The 21,163-nt window shown below is 37.2% G+C and overlaps 1 protein-coding gene across 6 annotated transcripts in view; it reads left to right on the top strand.

Moving 5' to 3' along the window:
- The window catches only part of LOC133526667 (rap1 GTPase-activating protein 1), a 413,034-nt gene that overhangs the window by 199,341 nt on the left and 192,530 nt on the right, over nucleotides 1–21,163 (top strand). For 2 of the 6 annotated variants that reach the window (XM_061863371.1, XM_061863364.1), the window contains exon 1: nucleotides 9,528–9,760. The exons of 1 other annotated variant lie outside the window; for it this stretch is intronic. In XM_061863371.1, the coding sequence (XP_061719355.1) occupies nucleotides 9,735–9,760 (26 nt within the window). In that variant the 5' untranslated portion in view covers nucleotides 9,528–9,734. Of the gene's footprint in view, nucleotides 1–9,527; nucleotides 9,761–21,163 lie in introns of those variants that run through there. 3 more of the 6 variants (XM_061863366.1, XM_061863367.1, XM_061863370.1) reach the window with 2 other exon arrangements.

Here is a 21,163-nt window from a genome sequence, read left to right as displayed (position 1 = left end):
AAGCAAATAAACAAATTATCCTCCAACCGAAATTTCTACGATCAATAATTCTCACTATGTTTTCCGACTTCCCTACTGGCGGTCGTAAGAAAAAATGTTCGCTGGTTCATCAAGACGTTCATTTGCGATACTGTGGGAATATCAATCCAGCAGCCACTTCTAAAACACAGGTGTCTGCGTACCAGCACAGTGACCCCGTTGTATCACCGCGGGACGTCGCCACCCCTAGCGATTGCCGATAATCACGCCATCTCGGTCCCAATTAGGAGGCTGGCTGATCTTGATAACGCTAGGGCTGCCATCGATGTAATAAATACGATGTTGCGTTAGCTTTTGTTCGGCGAGGTGTAAGTAATAAGGTGTGATGGCGTAATAACGGTTGTTTTAGATTTAAAGGGGCACGGTATTGGGTTATGTATTATATGCAGGTTAAATCTCACCGTTACGTATAAATAGAAGTGATTGATATTTGGGTCATAATCTTATTAAAGTGCAATTTTTTGGCTTTCCTTTTTTAATACGTATGGACATGGGAGCATTAATTTAGATACATGTGTGTTACGTTGATTTTGATTTGTTTAGAACTTAAGTGAGCCTTTAATACCGCTATATGTCAAAGCTCAGTTCAGTTGCTACAACACCAAGAACGGCAAGAATTCGTCGTTAAATGAAGACATTAGAATGTATGCCTGAAATTCATATAAATAAATGATGATAATTAAACACAACGTCAAGAGTACACGCTGCGCCATTTAACCTAAAGCACATTTCATGGACGAACGATGACGATTCTTCAACATTAGGCCAAGAATACCGCTGTAATTTATGCTTCTACGTTCAAAGGCGAAATTATCTTTGAAACTTCAAGGCAAAAACGACTGTACGGTCCTTATGGTAAAGGCCAAAATGGAAGGGTAGATTGTAGTCAAAACAGCAGAAGTGATTGCGGCCGGTATACTGTGATGCATTTGTTTCGTTCGGTCGGAGTGATAAGGGGGCATTAGTATGCGTCGCGAAACTGAGTGAGGAGGCGTGTAGTGCTCAGGTAAGTTGCTCGTGAATTCCCATTGCTTGGGCGAGTTGCTTAGGAAAGCTAGTGTAATGTGAGTTAGAGATCTGTAACAACTATGCATGATTCCAATACACTACAAACTGGCTTGCGCGCGCACTGTTTGGAATAAAATCCTTGCTAGGGTCGCTGCAAAAATAAGGAAATATTGGGGACGGTGATAGAACAAACGTAGAATATTTAGGAAAGGCGGAACAAATATGGTTTACTTTTTATTTAATAAAATTATGAGTACTATAATAGTATTGTACAGTTGTATATGACAGGTCAACAAAGAAGAGCGGCATTGGTAAAAATTCGAGCCAGAGAAGAAGTTAAAAAATAAGGCGCCACTAGTATTTTTGTTTTAGTTACATAATACTTTTCCTACGACTATGTACCTATTTAGTTTTAAATAAGTAAGAATTTTCAGTCACCTAATCGAGTGCCGTGGATATCTGGTCTGGTGTATCAAAAATGTTTATAATTTACTGGTACCAGTGATAATACCTACATTTTTTTTCTTGTTAGTAGCGCAAGAGGTTTTTTCTTAAATAAAAAAATCACTGATGATTTCACTGGTTTGTTACGAGTATTGAAGTTAGTAGTAATTTATTTTGTAGTAAAGTTGTGTTTACATGCAATATCGTAATGGCGATTTTACAACACTAGTACTTACCTACTTTTATGTTTGAGGAATATAATGTATCCTTAACTTCAAGCCTATTATGATTATTTATGTCCTTATATCAGTTTTCAGAGAAGTATAATAGACAAAAGCATAGGAGTAGGAAAAGAGTAAATATTGTATTGTATTTGTCCTATTTTGTGTGTTACTCTCATCCCTGATGTACAGTGAGCTAAGAAAATGCATGGAGAAATAATGAATGAATTTATTGATAAAGTCGCCATGCACTTTTACGGCTGATGGTAGAATTGTTGATGTTTGTAGTTTTGGTGGCACGTAGCTATAATTTAGAACTTATATTTTACACAATTTAATATTTTACTTTAGTTCTGCGTGATTAAGTGCTTATCGAAATACATGAAGAATAACATACTTCTCAACCGCTGGCGCGTCAGTCAGCATTAATCTCATTTGTCTGTCATTGTTCGGTTTGTGGTCCACGTTGATCGTTGACGCACATTGTTGTGACATGTTGGTAAACGAATTTAAACAAAGTAGACTTGATCTACGCAACGCAAAGTTTTTGTCGTAGTCCTTACTAGTAGAATTTTCAAGCAACAGAATAGGTAAATTAAGTAGTCGATTATATTAAGTTACCTAAGTATCTATCTTTTTGATAGCTAACCATTTGGCCTGAGTACCGCGTAATTATTTATAGCAGGTATGTATTTTGGTAGTAACACACACTAATATCAAGGTTGAAATTAGCCGTAGAAGAACCAGCGCGTGTACCTATAAATACTTGAGGCAGAAATCTAGCAAATCCTAAAAGCATACTCGTACCTTGGTAGCAAAGTGGGTATAGCTCCATGGGATCTTAAATCTATTGCGTTGTTCCGTCAGCAACAGTAGTAGCTGAGGAAATGATTTATTTCTGTTGTCAAAAAAATAAAGTCTTGCCAAGATAATTTTGAACAAACACTCCCACTTTCGTGTCATCCACGATGACGCGCAGTTTTGTCAAATCTAACCTTTAATAACATGACATTACGAGTCATTGGCACGCGCCTTCGTGAATGCCACGATCTATACTGTGCTGACTGTAACCGTGTGTCGTCTGGTATGTAAGCTCCTTAAAGTATATCAGCCCGCGTAGCCAACGTGCCTATCGTTCACGCTCCGAGGCGAACGAAACGCAACTGTCACAGTCACACTAATGTGGAAGAGTGATAGAGAGAGACGACTACGCTACGCTGCGGAGCGTTAACGATTGTAACGTTGGCTACACGGCCAGTATCCAAAATTCAAAACTTATTACCTAATACTTTTGTTTCAATGGTAGTGGGTATTCACAGTCGTTGTGGCTGAAATCGATCAGGAAAACATCATCCAAGTTCTCGTTAACAATGCAAATGTAAAGTAAAACTCATTTGTTTTATAAATAAGAGACCGTACGTTATTCAAATGGGATCTCGTATGAAATGAACTCGTATTTCATCGCATGACGGACCTGCGAATGCTTTCGATGCTATTGCTCTCGTCGCACGAATGCAGTCCGCATGACGCCAATAAACCTATTGGAGTTCAGTGATACAATGTTTTATTTGTTCAGGGTTGTAAGAAAACCGTGTGTCTTTATCATGTCAGGATGTGATGTTATAATCCTGATTAAATCAAGGGATCTCTTCGAACATAATACTCAATTTATAACAGGCGAGGCGTGTAAATTGAGTATTTTTATAGTGACTATTTTTGCTTTTGGATACCATCATTTGATAAAGTGGAACTCCCGGGAGTCCTGAGGAAGGCTATCAAATGATGGCATGTTATTGTTTTGAGATAATGTTTTATTTTAAATGATTAGCTATCTTAGTTCCATTATGCCATCAAACAAATTTTGGATAAAATTATTCGTTATTAAGTTTCCCATACTTACTTGGTTATCACGCTGATGTGAATTCGCACGTTGCTCCAGTGTTTGAGCGTGATAATGCTATATTAGGTGTGTATATAGCTATATCCCGCTCGCACACCGGAGTGGTTTGGGAACTGCATCCAATGTGAAAACCACCGTAAAATTTCATCATTTTGAAAGTTAACTGACCATTTTGTAAACCTTATTTCATACAAATCAGCGATTAATCCCCGGGCCAAGGATATCTATCTCACCAAGTAGTTCAGATGCATCCTTCTTGACCCAGTTCGTAGGTAATAGTGTTCCGTTCTGGGAGGCGCAAATGTTACGACGTTCCAGTCGCAGTCATGTTCCAGTATGCTAAAGATACAGGGTTAGATTCCCTCACTGAGACCTTAACCGACTTTTCCATAGGTAAAGTACCTGTTTGTTTAACACAAACAAGATTATAAACAGAATTCAAGCACCGATTGCTCGATTTACACTTAACAGATATTTCTCTTGTTTGCGTGAGCTAATTATGAATATGATTTACATTTCAGACAGGAATCGTCGTCTGAAATATGAGGTATATAATCTACTTTAGTTGTTTACACTTTACGAATCGCTAATGTTTTACTGTTATATTTAATTTAATTTAATTAATGAGGTTTCGCGACAAAGTTTTAATAAAAATTTTGGTAAGTTCAGTTATTGTCCAGTGTTCAGGATTATTTGAGCTTATCATTTTCGCCCAGACTCGCTCTCTTCAGTTGTCGACAGGTAAAATAATGTGTGACGTTCCAAGAAAAAGGTACCTTATACCAATTACTAAGGTCCGACCGAGAACGCTTTTTTTGTCTCGGCCGAGACCGAGACCGAGACCGAGATTCAATTGGATTCTCGGCCGAGACCGAGACCGAGACCGAGAATTTATAAAATAGAAAAAAGACGAATTTTGCACTAAAAATGTTTTATAATTGAAATTCAACGATTTATCGGAAAAAAGTTATCATAATCAATCTGTAGCGCTATTAAATAGTATTTTTAGGGTTCCGTAGCCAAAATGGCAAAATGTAACCCTTCTAGTTCCGTCATGTCCTTATGTCTGTCGGTCTGTTCGTACGTCACAGCCATTGTAGGAACGTAGGTGTACATGTATTATGTAAGTCGCTTCTTAGTTTCGAAAAAAAAATCAAATATATACTCCATATAAATGTAACTAAAAGTTTTAAAAAATCATGTGGCTCATCATTAGATAGGTATTTAAAAATACATAAAGGTTGCTAATAACGTTTTTTTGATTAAGTAAATACTTTTGGAAATAATCGCTCCAAAAAATTTTAAAAAAAATTGTGTGATCCCCTCTAACTTTTGAACTGGGAGAGCAAAACCATTTAAAAATATCTAAATAATAAAGCTTAATAGGCAAATATTTATTCAAGAAAATTATTTTGAATATGGTCGGTTAAGACATTTAAGAGTTATAAAAAAACTGATCTGCTTATTAAAACGACGAAAGTGCCACTTAAGACTTTTTTGTAATTGTATGAAGGTACGGAACCTTCCATTATGCGTGGTCCGACACACACTTGGCCGGTTTTTTTCAGTACGGATGTGGACGAAGAGAGGTACAATAACAATAATCAAAATAAAGAGTTCTATATAGTAAACCAAAATATCCGCCACAGGTGTCGTTTTGTACTTATTTATATACTGCTTTGCGTTTTCCCGTTAACATAAATATATTTAGTATCAAAATATCCAGTGTCATCTTCTACTCACAACAAGTTAATCTAAGTTACATCCCGATAACAATATACACTTATTTATTCATCAATAACAATAACCACAAAACGAAAAGACCCAAATGAACTAGTCATTACTTGCAATCGCGCCTATCGGATCCCAACACTTAGTATTTGATAAGTAATTGGCTTAAAATGTGGGTACGACACCAATCAAAAGCACAAAAAACGTCACACCAACCGGGCGATGCAACCAACGGGTGGCTAAGAAACGGGCGCTCGTGCGGGGAAAATTCAAATTCACCAATGATAACTCATTGCCTATTCTCGGTCTCGGCAAGAATCTCGGCCCATTTTGGCCGAGAGCCGAGACCGAGATCTCGGCTCGATTTTTGGCCGAGAATGCCGAGACCGAGACCGAGACCGAGATCTCGGTCGGACCTTACCAATTACCCGTGGAACGACACATAGGTATATGAGAATCTGACCTAACTTTTAGGACCCCATACCTACTTACAAAGTATAACATTTATGTCCCAAAACTATTACTGCTTGCTTTAAATTAAACATAATAACCATCATTATATATTGGGTAGCCCTAAGATCAATTAAGTACCTAATTACAATTAGAATAAATACGTAATCTGAAGGGGTTTATATTAAATTGCATTAGTGTTTTTTCACAGTTATTCAAATCAGGACTTACGATGTAACCATCTGACAATACACATTGATAACAAAAGCTCACGACGACGTTCACTCAGACCTCTCACTAAAATTCCGTTTTATATTTTAGTAGGTAGGTAACTGTTATTCAAATAATTCATATAGATAAGTAGCAATGTGCAATCATTGGACTGATAATATTATGGGTTTAGGCCCGGACGCTCCATACGTGCCAGGATCTATAGAAACGGAAAAGGGATGGGGCAAATTAGTACCCAGGGTGCCTAGGGCTGTGCTTATTGCTAAGTATGTCGCGTCCGGATTGCGGTTTTGAACTGTGGACGGTTCGGTTATTAAGTATCTACCTACCGAAGTACCTACCTGCCCATGTCCCAGTGCTAAATACACATTTAAATTTTGCCTAGGTACTCACTTAGGTACGTAACAAAAGGCGTCGCAAGCCGTAGAAGCAGCCCCCCCCCCCCCCCCCTCCTCTCCCCCTGGACACAAAAAATTAGGTACATACAATGTATGCCCCTCCCCTCCGCTAGGCCTTCTGTGATAACAACTTGCAGCACTGCAGCGCAGGGCAACCTGGTCCATCGATTGGCGACGCTCTTGGTAATACCTACCCACAATAGCACCACCCCATCTCGTCCCGTGGGTGTCGTAAAAGGCGACTAAGGGAAAACCGACGGACGGGCAGCAGCGTCCGTCGAGTACCTTTATTTATCTCTACTGCGGTCCCTCCAACCACAACCAATTTCATCAATTTAAAAATCTCAACCATCTCTCCACCACCATCTTAAACCCCTATCTTAAACACAATTAAACATAACTGTCAACAACTCAAATCAATCCCTCTTCTATAAATTAAACCCCCTATCTTAAAAATCAACCTCAACCTCACAAAACTCAACCTGGGCCCATGGCCGCCCGTACTCAATGCGGGGACCATGGGTCCATCAAAGCTCACACACATAAACAACGCCGGGTCTCAAAAACTGAGCATCACCATTGTTTGACTGATGGTGATGCCGGACCCGGCATCGCATAAAACATGAATATCATTCGCATATGTCACCTCGGGCACAGGGTCGCCCGTATCAATAGCGACCCTGTGTCTACAACTGACACTAAAAACCTTTAAAAAAAAAAAATAATAATACCTAGGTACCCACATTCTTCATAGACTGCACAAGTGTAAGTACTCTAAGTACATACCCACCTATTATACAGGATACCTACATGTAGGTTTGTAAAGCGTAACATACCTAATTATGTATACTGCCCTGCTAAGCCGAAAGGCGGTAAGTCTGAGATACGCCTTTTTGCTTTTTTATACCATTCGATAGATATGAAAATTTTGCGTCTAATGGTATAAGCCAAATAGGGCTATCTTACTTGAAACATTAAATAAAACCACTAACAAAAAATTTCATATCTCAATTTTTCCTTAAATTACTAAGAGATTCGGCGGCATGACGAATTTATGAAGCCAAATAGTCGTATCTCTTGACATGGGCTAGAAATGCTTAGAAATGGTCTACAGCATTTACTAAAGAATTTCGTAAGCAACAAGCGCTAAGTCCATCATTTGAACTCGTTCTAACTGTCGAATATTAAGTATATACATATTTTATTGTATATGTAATGAAAACAGTATACCGACTTAACCCTTAAATACTCATAGGTACTCACTCACACCATGAGCATGATCGTGATATACAGAGTGTAACAGAAATATTAGGGATCCGTTTAAGACGAAAGTGGAGGACCCGTACGAAATCGCCTTTTCATACGAGCGTAGTCCTCATTTTCCTCTCTGGATATTAACATTATTGAACATTTTCGACACAATTTGATGTGTATTAACCGCAACTATGCCCCTTCGTTTGTTTTTTTTGGGGCTTTCGGTAGGGGCGTAGGTATGGTTAATATATATCAAATTATGTAAAAATATTTACCACAATGTCAATATCCAGACGGGAAAATGGGGACTACGTTTGTATGGAGATACGGCCGTCCTCTTTCCTCTTAAGGGCATATTCGGTATCGTACTGTGATTAGGAAATTATATAAAACAGTATAGTTGGAATTGAAATGTGCCACCTCCAACTAATAAAACAGTCCCAGCGGGGATTCATCATACAAAAAAAACAAAATATTTTAAAATTGCTATCTAGTTAGTTAGTCTGCTAATAGGCTGTTTTTTAGGCGGGGACTGCCAACATTTGAATAATTTTTTCATAGAAAGCGAAATAATTTTTGAAGTTTTTTTTTGCACTTTGCTACTATAACTAATAAAATTGTTAAAAAATAACTTGATTTTTTATTTTTTACCAATTATCAAGGTATTTATATCGAATAATATGTATATATTTAATGTATGGAGCGGTCTATGACTAAATTAAGGCTTAAAGCAGTATCTTAATGTTTAAGTTCCTCTTTTTTAATCAAAATAGCCGCATCGCACAAAACTCACTATACGTGTTATAGTGAATTTAATGTAAAATCTGGATACCTATGTAAATAATTTCTATGAACAAAATTATGCATATATTTACTTATACGTTTAAACATCTTTAAGAAAGTTTGTTTTTGATGGTGAAAATATAATTTACAAAATCTTGATTTTCTCAAAATTTACTCGGATTGGGATACCGCCTTTCGGCGTAGCAGGGCGTAGTATATAGGAATCATAGGAATAAAGTCCTTTTGTGCGGCAATCAATAGGGTTGTGTCCATCTACAAATCTTAGGGCAGAATTGTATCCCAATAAATTCTTTTGGATTATAAAAACAGTTAAACTACTTTTAGGCGACTGTAATGACCATATTTTTGTAAATATTGTATTTAAAATATCTTTTTGCACACGTCACGTGACCAAACTCGAAACGTCATTGAAGATTCTGATGACGTCACAACTCTCGGATTGACACTGTTGACAGCTAGGCGATAAACAAAAAATGACAAATGTCAGTTGACAGTTTGTATCTTCTACGTATGTATGTAGTTATGTGTCAAACCGTAAACTGTGACGTCACACAATTTTGAAAGAGCGTTTTGGGCGCAAAAGCATCTGTCAAAATATATTTTGTTAATTTAACATATTTAAAGCCGTTTTTAAATTGATTCTGATTTTAAGTTATTTAAATGTAAGGTTGGTATATACTAACTACTGGACAAAGTTATTTAATAACGAAGCTATTGTAAAATATGTACTTAATTCTACAACGATGATACAAGTAAATAAGGTAGGCAGGTAATATACTTTAACAAACGTTGGTACCTACGTAACTATGATTCGATATACCTATGTTTAACATTGATAAGTTCACTCACCCCGCCTTGTCAATACAATTATTTACAAAGCCTACAGCTACAATCAATTCAATTATCATTATCGCATTCAAATGAATTCATTATGCGATCCCTTGTCAGTTTTTGATTTGGACGCGCGTTGCATCTTCGCGAGACGCGAGCGCAACCGGCGGGACACGGCTCGAATCGACCAATCAGAGCCCCAGTAACGTTTCAACCGTCGTCGAGTGCGCATGTGTTGGTCGCGGACTCGCGATGTTCGAACATCGTACGCGCGGACATTCCGAATTTGAATTACGAATCGATTAGTGACAATGTGAATGCTTGTGGGATTGTTGTTTATCATCTCTGTATGGTGATAACGGATTTTTGATAAATGACGTTTGTGTTGCCTGTATAAACTCGAATTATTTGGATTTCACTACCATGGTGATTGTTGGCGTTTTCAACAGGTATTGTTTGTTTGTATATTTGCATGTGATTTTTGTTTATTTATGTAATGCACCTATGTATTGCCTAATTTAATATGATATCCAATCGAAATATGTACAACAATAACCTAAACTCGCTAAATATAATGAACAATCATGTTTTGTGTTTTGATAGTTAACGTCTTCTGCGTTATTCTTTGCATTTATCATATTTTAGGGATACAGGAACCTAAAATAGGTAGCTGAATTCATTAAATTTACTGCATATGTTTATAACACTATTAACGTAAAACACGCAATAATTGGCACCCTGTAAACCTATACTCTGCTTTGATTAAAGGATGAACGTGTAGGTACCCAATCATTATTGGTTACCACAGAAGTGGTTACATACATGTGAATCATGCAATAAAAGCCTACAAAAATAGTGATTTTGGGCAAGTCCCTGAACCGATTTTGGCGAAATGATGAAATCGGTTCACTTCGAATTATGATGCCAGTTTGTCATTTCAATACCTAGGCTTAGACAACTTGACGATTTGCAGGTTGGTACCTAACCTATAATAACAACAGTTTATTAGTCATTACATAGAAATCATAAAATAATTATGTGCCTAAGCTATGCCTACGCGCTGTATGTGAGGCAAGATTTTCTCGAAACATCTCAAACATTTGACAACAAAATATAGGTCCTTACGTGAATCTATCACAGCATAATGACTATTTATTTTATGTTCAAGTATTGTACCTAGGGTTGTCACTTGAAAAAATGCAATATCCTGACAAAAGTCCGGACCCTAAAAATCCTGACATTTCCTAGACGATAATTTCTGCAAAACTTAGTCTTTCCTTTTCCTGTTAGTTGAGGCATCTAAATCCCTAAGGTATCCTCTCGTCTTTCGTCAAGTAGTTCCCCGCAATCCTGACAGAAAACCGAAAATCCTGATATGTCAGAGAAAATCCTGACGAATGGCAACCCTGAAGTGTACCAGGTACCAGAATCAGAATTCTTATGTTAAGTGTAGAGTCCGCTTAAAAGATTATCTAATAAGATATAACGCATTCTGTACCAGCCCATCGGTGTAATCGTTCCGTCTGATCAGTCCCTGTGGATAACTATGTAATGTGTTACGATTCTGCCCACATAATATAGGTGGCTAATAAGGCAACATTGCCTCGTCATCTACCTATATAACTATATATATAAATGACCTGTGCCAGAAGATGTTAGGTTTCTAGATTGTAAACGTTCAATTTAATTTTCAGCTTTAATAAAGCTGTATCAATCGATGACATTACTATGACATTGAAAACTTAGTCGAAAACTCCTACCTAAATAATTGATAATGATAATGATGAATTTTGCTAGATGCTTATTTATAGCAGTATTATGAGAACTTCGCAACTAATTTCTGGCAGTTAATTAAGTATGTACCTATAATACTTTTTATTAATTTAATAACAAACCTTCCTATTCCTTCATACATACACGAAACCCAAAAGTCTTAATTTTCTTCATAAAGGTCACAAGGGCACTTTTACCCGGCAAGTGACTTTATTTATTAACAACAAAAATAAGTCATCAACAATTATAAACCTATACAATTAGTTATATCAAACCATATATTCTTTAGTACAAAAAAAAACAGACAAATACCTTGGTACCTAGGTACATATAAATCTAAAATCTTTAGAAGTATAACGTGTAACAGCTACCTATCCTTATAATAATGACCGCGGCTGGTAAATCGTTCCACTATGTTCCTTACCATAAGGACGCCTTGTCAGCTTATTCGTATAAAGATACAAGCAAATATCGCCCTTATGGCAAGCGACAAAGTAGGACGTTTTGGCGGTCACCGTCACAAATGTCACAATAGACATGCATAGGGTCTCCAAGACTCGAAATCCTACATAGTTAAAAGATTAACGAATTAATTAATTTTCTAAATAAATAGACTATAAACTAATATCCACTGCACCTGCTGTTTTTTGCAGTAAAAAATGTGGGTGTCCCAATAAATTAATTAGGATGCGCCTAATTAGACACTTTTCTTAATTTCTTACCATGTGACAGTTTTACGGCGAAGTAGTTAAATTAATTTGTTTTCAGATCCTCTGCAACGGCTTTCTCTCAGTGTTAGTTTCTATTGTTTCAAAAGTAGGTGCCTACCCAACTTTTTTTTTTAAAACCGTTAATTTTTAGTTAGCATACATTCTCACTTCAGTTGTTTTTTCTTATGTGTTACATTAAACTTATACGTATATATACCTACCTACAAATATTAATATTCAGCACACCAACGGCAACAAAAAAAAATTGCTTTTATAGTAAATTTGTGACCTTGTTTTAAGTAGGTAACTAGCATCCATAGGTTCAACGTTCAACACTATAGTATCGTGATCATGCAACAGGAGAAAGTTAACGACAATGCAAGTTGCCTTTGCAAATTTCATCAGAATCAAAATAAGTACATACGTATTGAAAGTAATCGATAGATTCCTTGCCCCTTTCTTCCCGGTTCCCATGACTAATCATAATCAACGACTTCCTTCCCACCAATTTGACACGGTAGCTCAGTAACCAACATTTCGTACCACCTGTCAATACGTTCGTGACGAGCACCCATCACTTTCTTCCGTTAAGCAATCGGCATATCGCCGTCACACTTTGCCGCGTACGATGTACGATACTGTTTCGTTTTTTCTGTCCCTTTTTTCATCCGCTAACTCTTCCTCTTTGGAGTAATTTAGAAATGAATAAATCATTATCAAGGTAATTAAATGGTAATTACGTATTTACACTAGCATTAGGGTTGTTATTTGCTCAGCAACTTTTGTTTCCGATTACGCGCGCGAAATGGAAACCGACTGATCTTTGAATATGCATGTGCACGCATGACGCTCTGCAGCTGCGAACTTCCAAAGAGGTGTTGCACACGGTCCGAAAACAGGAACCGAATCGCAAAAACATCAAACAAATGTAGATGGAACGTAAACTGTAGCTTTTTCTCATTTCTACAAACCCATTTTGCACAGGCACGTGCCAAAACTTACTTCGTTTTTTCTGTTGCGTTTTTTGTAGATAAATAAAATTCTAAAATTCCTGTTAGGAATGCATTTATCTCATTCATAATCGCATTGCAGCAAGGCAAATACAGTAAGCAATTAGATGATCCGATGTTTCTTTTTTATTACTGAGACTTCGCTGTCCGTCCGTCCGTCTGTCACCAGGCTGTATCTCATGAACCGTGATAGCTAGACTATAACAACAAATACTAAAAACAGAATAAAATAAATATTTAAGGGGGGCTACCATACAACAAACATATTTTTTTGCCGTTTTTATAAATAATGCTACAGAACCCTTCGTGCGCGAGTCCGACTCGCACTTGCCCGGTTTTTACAGTATATGCGCTGGTAATACCGTAGGTATTAGGAACGAAACACCTGTTTTTCAAATATTAAGCATTTATTCAGCAAATAAGGTATATATTATTTCATATACCAATAAAGTATATATTATTTCATCGATTCCATATTTTTACATCTGTATAGTATATACTGTCTCTAAATGTCAAATTACACAAAAAAACTGTGATAAAAAAATTAAACCAACAAGTTTAGGATTAGGAATTTTGTGTTTAAAACCTCACTACCATCTCCAGTATGAGCTCGAGGCCTGTCTACCTATAACCGCACCGTTGCTTCTAATGCCTCTTGCATCAAATACCGAGCTAATCTAACTCTACTCGCTTGACTAGGCTAACGCTGCCCCCTGGCTGCCCACAAACCGAACTAATGCCTCAAGACGCAAACATGAACTCATTCGGCCGACACAGACTGTTTAGATAGCCCGACACCGTTCCCAACCTTATCAAAATTTCAAGTACCTCAGCTCATTAAATGATAAATATACAATCAGAGAATGATTGATTGCTCGTTCTGGGTCAATTTCAATTACCTATTTAATTTCATATTGCGCTATCTAGTTCCGTTCCGTTCGTATTTAGTAGGTCGTGTAACTCTATATCTGAGGAAATTTAGAAATTGTGGTTAATATATAGAGGGATATCCTGGCAAATGGAACGAAATTGCTCCTAATTCAGACTCATTCATTACCGTTTCAGCTAGACTTTCAATGGCGTTACTTAATCGCTATTTAAATTCAACTCCCGCAGCCGATAATCTCTATTGGGTAATTTGCAATTGCTAAATTGATTGTGCTCGTACTAATGTATGAAGGCAATTTATGAGACAACGGTTATACGGGTTAATTTTACACCTTGTCTAGCATAATACCTACAACCTATCTTTACTTATGGGCCTTATGGCTCATATTTTGTAGTAAGAAGATACGGTCTTCTATTGTTCGATACTGTCCCAGTGGTTGGCATATTTAACTTTAATTCCAAAATAAAAAGGCCAAACAGAACCTCATTTATTTTATTCCATTTTTTTTTAAATATTTGATACGGTGTCAAATATTGGGACTTTTACCTTACCTATGTTATTTCGAGAACTTATTATTTTAAATGGTTACGCAGTTAAATTAATATAATCTAGGGAGGCTGCTTGTATGGTTAATAACTGTTACGTGATTCAAAGTTCTCTGTAAACGGGTAGAACGCTGCACTTATTAATTACGCGAGTGTAACATCAAAAGAATCCTTTAATTACCAATTATATGTTAAGCACGTTTAGACTGAAATTTACCATAATATTGTTGTTGAAAGTTAACTATAAATTTTAATATAATATAGGATGATACATTTAGTAGGTAAACTTTATCCAATTAGAGCTTGAGTTTGAGACGTACATACATTCTTACAGGTACTCATAATTATAATGGATTTTTCAATATTAAATTATCAAAATATCCTTTTGATGTTTACTCACTGCAAATCTTTCGTGCCTGTCCAATATGCCTTACGAAATTACACATGTATTCTTACATAATTAACTACACGATTCTACTTAAATAGTGCATCTGCCGACATATTTTTGGGAGCTTCCGTCAATCTACTACTGTTTGGCATTATACATCTACCAGGGATTTTATTTTTATTATTACAAATTGTGCTGTGCAGCATAAATGCACGAATACGTCAGATACTTTCTAAAAGATCTAACGAAAATTTATTGTCGATATATTATTATTTTATGTTCCTCTTTCTTAAAAGTATCAAATCCATGTAAGTAGTGTAAACCCTCTGATGATTATAGTCCAGATCTGACGAGGATATTAATTTGCACATATGTACTTGATCTTATTAAAGCAGGTGTGTAAAATATGCATGCGAAATTACGTATATTGTACACTCAGCTTAACACATAAGGAGTGCCGCCTCGTCTACATGTTTCCTCTGAATCATAAAGAGGAAACCAATGTTCCTAGACGTAATTTGGCGTGAAGCAAAAAACGCTTTGCATTGCATTAAAATACCACCGATTAATGGAAGAGAAACGGTTCTCAATCGTTAATTTATTCTGATTAATTATATTCGCAATACCTAGCTATGCTAAGTATTGTAAATTTATTGGAAGACTCATTAATGTTACTAGGGTAAACTTAGCTATTCCCGACATATGTCCAAATACTAAATTACTAACGTCTTATTATTATATGACCATCTCGTACTTAGTGCTAATTAATAGGTGTGTTACCCTACTCTATGAATTCCATAGTTAAGCTGACATGACAGGTTAAAAACAAATAAAGATATAATTCAAATCCTCTCAATTAAAACAAAAAATACGGACGCGAGTTTCCCATGATTAAAGCATTAACATTAACAAGGTTTGCTTACGGTATTCAGAACTTAGGCTATTTATCAAATTTTAATCTCAAAAGATTTAGTTGTGAAGAACAGAAACACAAAAATATATCGAACAAAAGATAATACGTAGGTACATATTTTTTTAAACAGGATTTGGGAAACTAGAAATGCTAATGTAATTATGTAGTAACTATTTCAATTATTCACTTGTAACAATTGGTGCTATCATGTGAATATTTCTTGGTTTGAATGGATAGGAGTTGGATAACAATGACAGTGCCGATCATAGTACCTAGTGTACCTACCTACTACTGGGGGCCTAGGCAAGAAGACAATCGTGGACAGAAAACGGCAATCGAACTTAAATAATGAATGGAAATATATACGTGATGACTGATAACCAGAGGGCCTTCCCGAGCCACGTTCGACGTGTTGCCTCTCTGTAGTACTAGTAAATTCGTACGTCAGTGTGACAGGGAGGCAACACATTGAACGTGGTTCGCGGTAGGCACTCTGGGCCCGTACATTTCACGCCATTGACGGAAAAATAACGTTACGTTATATAGAGTAATTAGAGTAAGATTCCAATTAGTATTCATTAATCATTTGTGTAAGTATACTATCATAGTAGTCTCGACTTGTGTCTATTTCCATATCAACTCTTTACAATCCTGCACCAAACTAACTGTTTCTGTTTAGCCCAATGGTTGACTGGTAGAGAATGCCTCAAGGCGTTAAGTCCTCCATTTGTACTCTTTTTGTAAATTTGTGCAATAAAGTTTAAACAAACAAACAAACAAACAATGCCTCAAGGGCCTATTTTAGATATAAGCTAGTTTATTAAATAATTACATATTTTTGATTTTTAACAGTGTATTTTACGGTGATTTTACGTAACAAGTATTTTTCTATGCGTAGGTAATTTATCTTCTAGAATTGTAGTGTTGTAAACAAACTACCCGTATTTAAAACCTCACTTTAATTTTATTGACAAAATCTTTGTTCATCGATATCTCAGAGCTACCTGCAGAAAGAAATGAATGCAGTCTAACTTTTCTAGCCTTCTTGGGTTAGTATAAACAAAAACGTCAAAGTAGCCGACCTACCTGGAAAGGGGGCAGCGAAAGTGAACTTACCCTACAAGTTCTCTCGTGGCGTGCTACGGTGAACGTTATTCAAATGGGCTATTGAACGAGTGGACTTCATCATTGGGCTATTCTTCACAGCCTAATTGCTGTGCAGATTGTGTTTAATGCTCGATGTAAAGAAACCGACTGCCATTCCATGTAAACGCAGATTGGTGGGAAAATCTTTTGCTCCGTCATCATATTACGGCCGGCGATAGTAGTTGATGTCCAATCTAAGTCGTATTTGATCTTTGGAACGATCAATAAAAGTATTTCAATATTGCTGGTGAAGACAGGCACCTAATGGCAACGACGGACGTAGCTCCATTACTGAACCTGGTTTTACCCTATTCGTTTGTCCAATTACGCTGCACCTAAACGAAGTAATGGGTTTAGAACTTCATAAATCCAAAAGCGCCGTCCATCCGCAATGAATCACCACGTCTTCGCCCACAGGCGTATTTACCTCTCAAACTGCTCTTGATTTACAAGGCCAGTTGCCATTCAACTATTAACCTTTTTATCTTCGTAACAAGGTGCACGCGCACGCACAGGTAATCTGCAGGATCGTATTTACTTCGAGGTCGTTCACTGCACCCACTTAAAAGACTTTGATTCATGATGTCTTGATAGAGAGACAATATTTGTCGCTTGCATGGAGTTCATTATTATCACAAATCGATTATTCAAATTTACTTTTTATGTAAACATCTGAGCAAAGGATTTGGCGAACAAAGCAATTTCTTTCGTCATTTCATTTGACATTATACCGTCATAATAACCATATTGTTTGCCACTCTTGCAGATTGAATAAACATTGAATGATTCAATAATCGCTATCGCTGCACGTACAATTAAACTCTTGAAAGTATACTTTCTGCACGATTGATCCGCCGTACTGCACAATAATATTTTCCGTCGTCGCACACTCTAGGTATACTTTTGTTAATCATTCACGTAGAAATCGGGGCCAATTAGGTCACATGCTTAATGAGTGAAGTCTTATTCATAAGCATCCACGGGGACTCACACCTCGAACAAGAAAGTCACCTCTGTTCTACTTTGCGAATTGTCTCCAATTAGAAATAACATGGCCTTGAATCGCTTTGAGAGGCCACAATAACAACTCCAGGCGTCTTTCCCCAAAGTTATTTCAAATACTATATTCCATGGAAAACCCTGGAGCAATTTCGCTAACAGTGTACCCCAATTATGTTAAAAATGCGTTCTCAGAAATGCGCTCGTTATAGGCGCCTCTACCTCTGGCTACCGACTTTAAGATTGATAACTAATTCGAAATTAATGGAGGTTCCTCCAAATTTCTCCGCTCGTCTCGTTTTATTTTCAATAGTGCAGTACGCAAATTAAAGAGAAATGGATGGACGCAATTATTTTCCTTTTAAAAATTTGTTCGCTTTTATTAGAATTTCACCTGCGACAATTGTGCAATTTGTCGCAACCTACCACAAAGCGGTTCGATACTTACCTACTACTATAACCGCAGAACATTATGGTGACGGAGTTTGACTGTTCTCGCTTATCCACTTTCATCCGCATACGTAATGAGGGACATTTACGCCGCCAGAGGTACCGAGAGCCGTCGCAACACAGTCGATACAGCTGCAATGCAGTTGCCAATTTAACTCAGTGCAGCACATCCTTCTTTACGCTCGGTTGAAATCTTGGCATGACAGGCATTGTCCTAACTGAAGCAACAGACCTGACAACGCAACAGACATAAAAAGATAGCTGGCACTGTGATGTATGGCTGGTGGTCACTGATACTGTTCGTACATATTTTAGAGGGGCAATGTCAGGGGGTTTAGTGGTCGGTAATGTCAGGATGTATCTATTGAAAGACGAAACGTTTTTGTAACGCTTTGTTGTATGTATTGTACCATTTCAAAATGTGACCGTACGTGGATGGCTCGGAGTGTCGTTTACTAGTAGAGTTCATATCTTAAATTACCTACCTAAACAAGTTGATTTAATAAAGTTGATAATAGTTAACTAACTTGGTATATTTTTATGGCGCATGACGTACCTATCTAATAAAAAGATACGTGGTGAAAGCAGCACATCTTTACTGAAGTAAAAAGTCTGATTGTCTAATTGGTCGTTAGCTAAACACTAATTAGATTGAATCTATTGCGTGATACTGGAGATAATGGCCGGGCCGTCAAGTCATTAATGATTTGGAAATCAAAATCAAGTATAAAATTTTAATGCCTGGTAATGAGCTAATGAGGACTAAAATCAGGCTGTTGCTAATATTATTGAAATCAATGACCTCAGATATGTATACGTTATGTACCAATTTTGGAAACTAAACTGAAAACGTTGTTTAACTGTTCATTTGTGAGATATAACACCACATGTATACCTACTGGAATATTATACCCGCACGCCGCGTCGTGTCGTGCCGTCAACTGCTCCAGTTGGTGTATCAGCGACTCCACATCGCGATTACGCTGCTGCTGCAAAACTGAGAAATGCACCTTTGGGTGCCTGAACACACTGACCTATCACACATAGACAGTTAGTCCTCATAAGGCTAATCTGCCAAAAGTGAAGCCGAAACACGATCGATGTGTGCGTGCGACGCTCGTGTCTTACGCTCAGCGACACACACATATATACAAAAACGGGTTGCCAGAGTTCATTTATTCCCCTTAAAGTAGATGGATTTTAACCACATCCTTATACTTGGCTATCAATCATTTGGGAGTGTGTATGTAGATATTAAATTTATAGCAAAAGCTTTCAAGGTTTCTTTTAAGGATTTTGCATTTCTGTACTTTGTGAAATAATGTTTAAATAAAAAACGTTTATTTTTTTATTTTACAAATGTGCACAAATAATAGCTGGTAGAATTGACTTTGGAATAATGATTTTAAATGATAAATATTTAATGACGATCATTTGGATTCGATTTGGTTTGATTTTATTTGATATCTTACATTTAATATTTTCTTCGGGTTGGTATGGTGAAAAGTTTTGTGTTTCACTTGGGGCAAAATTTGTTTAACTCTCGTAACTTGAAACCCTCGCAACGCTCAAGATTCCATTTTTAGAAATTTTGGGATCTTTATCTACTTAGCTCGATAATATTGCTAATTAGCACGAGCGGTTAAACAACAACTTTCCCTCTTGTAAAACAAATAACTATTTATCGTCAGTACTAGTAATTGTACCTGCCGGCCTAGCCAAGGTTGCAATCGCTATTGCTTCGACAACGAAACGCTTTGTGTCTCTCTATCAGTCTTCCATATAAGTGCGACAGTGACAGTTGCGTTTCGTTTTTACAGACCTTAACTGTAACACCTGTGTTCCACAAATAAAAATTACTTTACTTGCTCATCAAAATGGCGAGAGCATATTCGACTATGTTTAGTCGGTTTCCATATTGCATCGTTCCTATTTAATCTAATTTTTTCCATCCATCTCGCAGACAGTAGCGGATCAGTCGGAAATCTAAAACGAATATCACACAAAATAAAAATATGAATTTAAACTGTAATTTTATAAAAGACAAAACATAATTTGAAATAAAAGAATGAAAAACTAAAAAAGAATATTTTCTATAGTCATACAAGGAACTTAAAGTAAGCATATTAATTTTATCAATGTAATCGTCATGCCTCATTTGGAGGAAAAAAGATTCATATCACCTGGCAACATTTATAAGTAATGGCGGCTGACGAAAATTTGGATTTTTGTATTTACAATTACGTAAAAATATCACATTAAACTGGATACTTACGCGTGAAATGTTATATCAGGCGGTTTGTTTTTATTCACTGATGTGTTTTGACACCAATTCACCGCACAAACAACCATCTTTCTTGTATTTTTTAATTTATAACCGGGAGGTGTACACAAACCAACTCGACCTTGAGTACTGCGAGGGCCGTTCGGATACGATGACACGAGGGCGACATAATGTCGCCCTCGAAATGGCTTCACTAGGGATGTACAGACTAGGCATCTAGGCTAGTTATAAATCTATGCCTGAACATGTTTCTCGTGATGAGAAGCCACCCCGCGCCGAGAAAGGATTCACACAGGCGTCGAAGGAGAGGAGGCCGCGCAAGGCGCCTCGCAAGAGCCAGTGTGGCACGGCAGAGCCGGATATTGCTTCTGGCCTGAGGGTTGCCACACCGAACACGGCGCTATATGTTTCGCGCCTGCATGTTTCCGCCACGGCAGAAGATGTCGTGGAATATGTCCGCAATAAGATTCGTTACGAGCTGAAAGTATTCCAGCTGCGATCGCGGCATTACGTGCACTTCAGCTCGTTTGTGGTGCGCGTCCCGCGGCCGCTGCTGGAAACCATCGCGAGCGCAGACTTCTGGCCGAAAGGTGTGATATTTCGGCGGTTTCGTGGGAATCTGCCGAATCCCGCACCAGAACAGGCGGCGCAACCGAAAACTGCGTCGTCAAAATGATATTTATATTTTAAGATTTTTATTATTGTATGTATGTTAGTCTGTAAGGTATGTATATATGGGCCATAG

This window comes from Cydia pomonella, chromosome 16 (genome assembly GCF_033807575.1).
Source record: "Cydia pomonella isolate Wapato2018A chromosome 16, ilCydPomo1, whole genome shotgun sequence".
NCBI lineage: Eukaryota > Metazoa > Arthropoda > Insecta > Lepidoptera > Tortricidae > Cydia > Cydia pomonella.
This window is presented reverse-complemented; position numbering and strand designations above follow the sequence as displayed.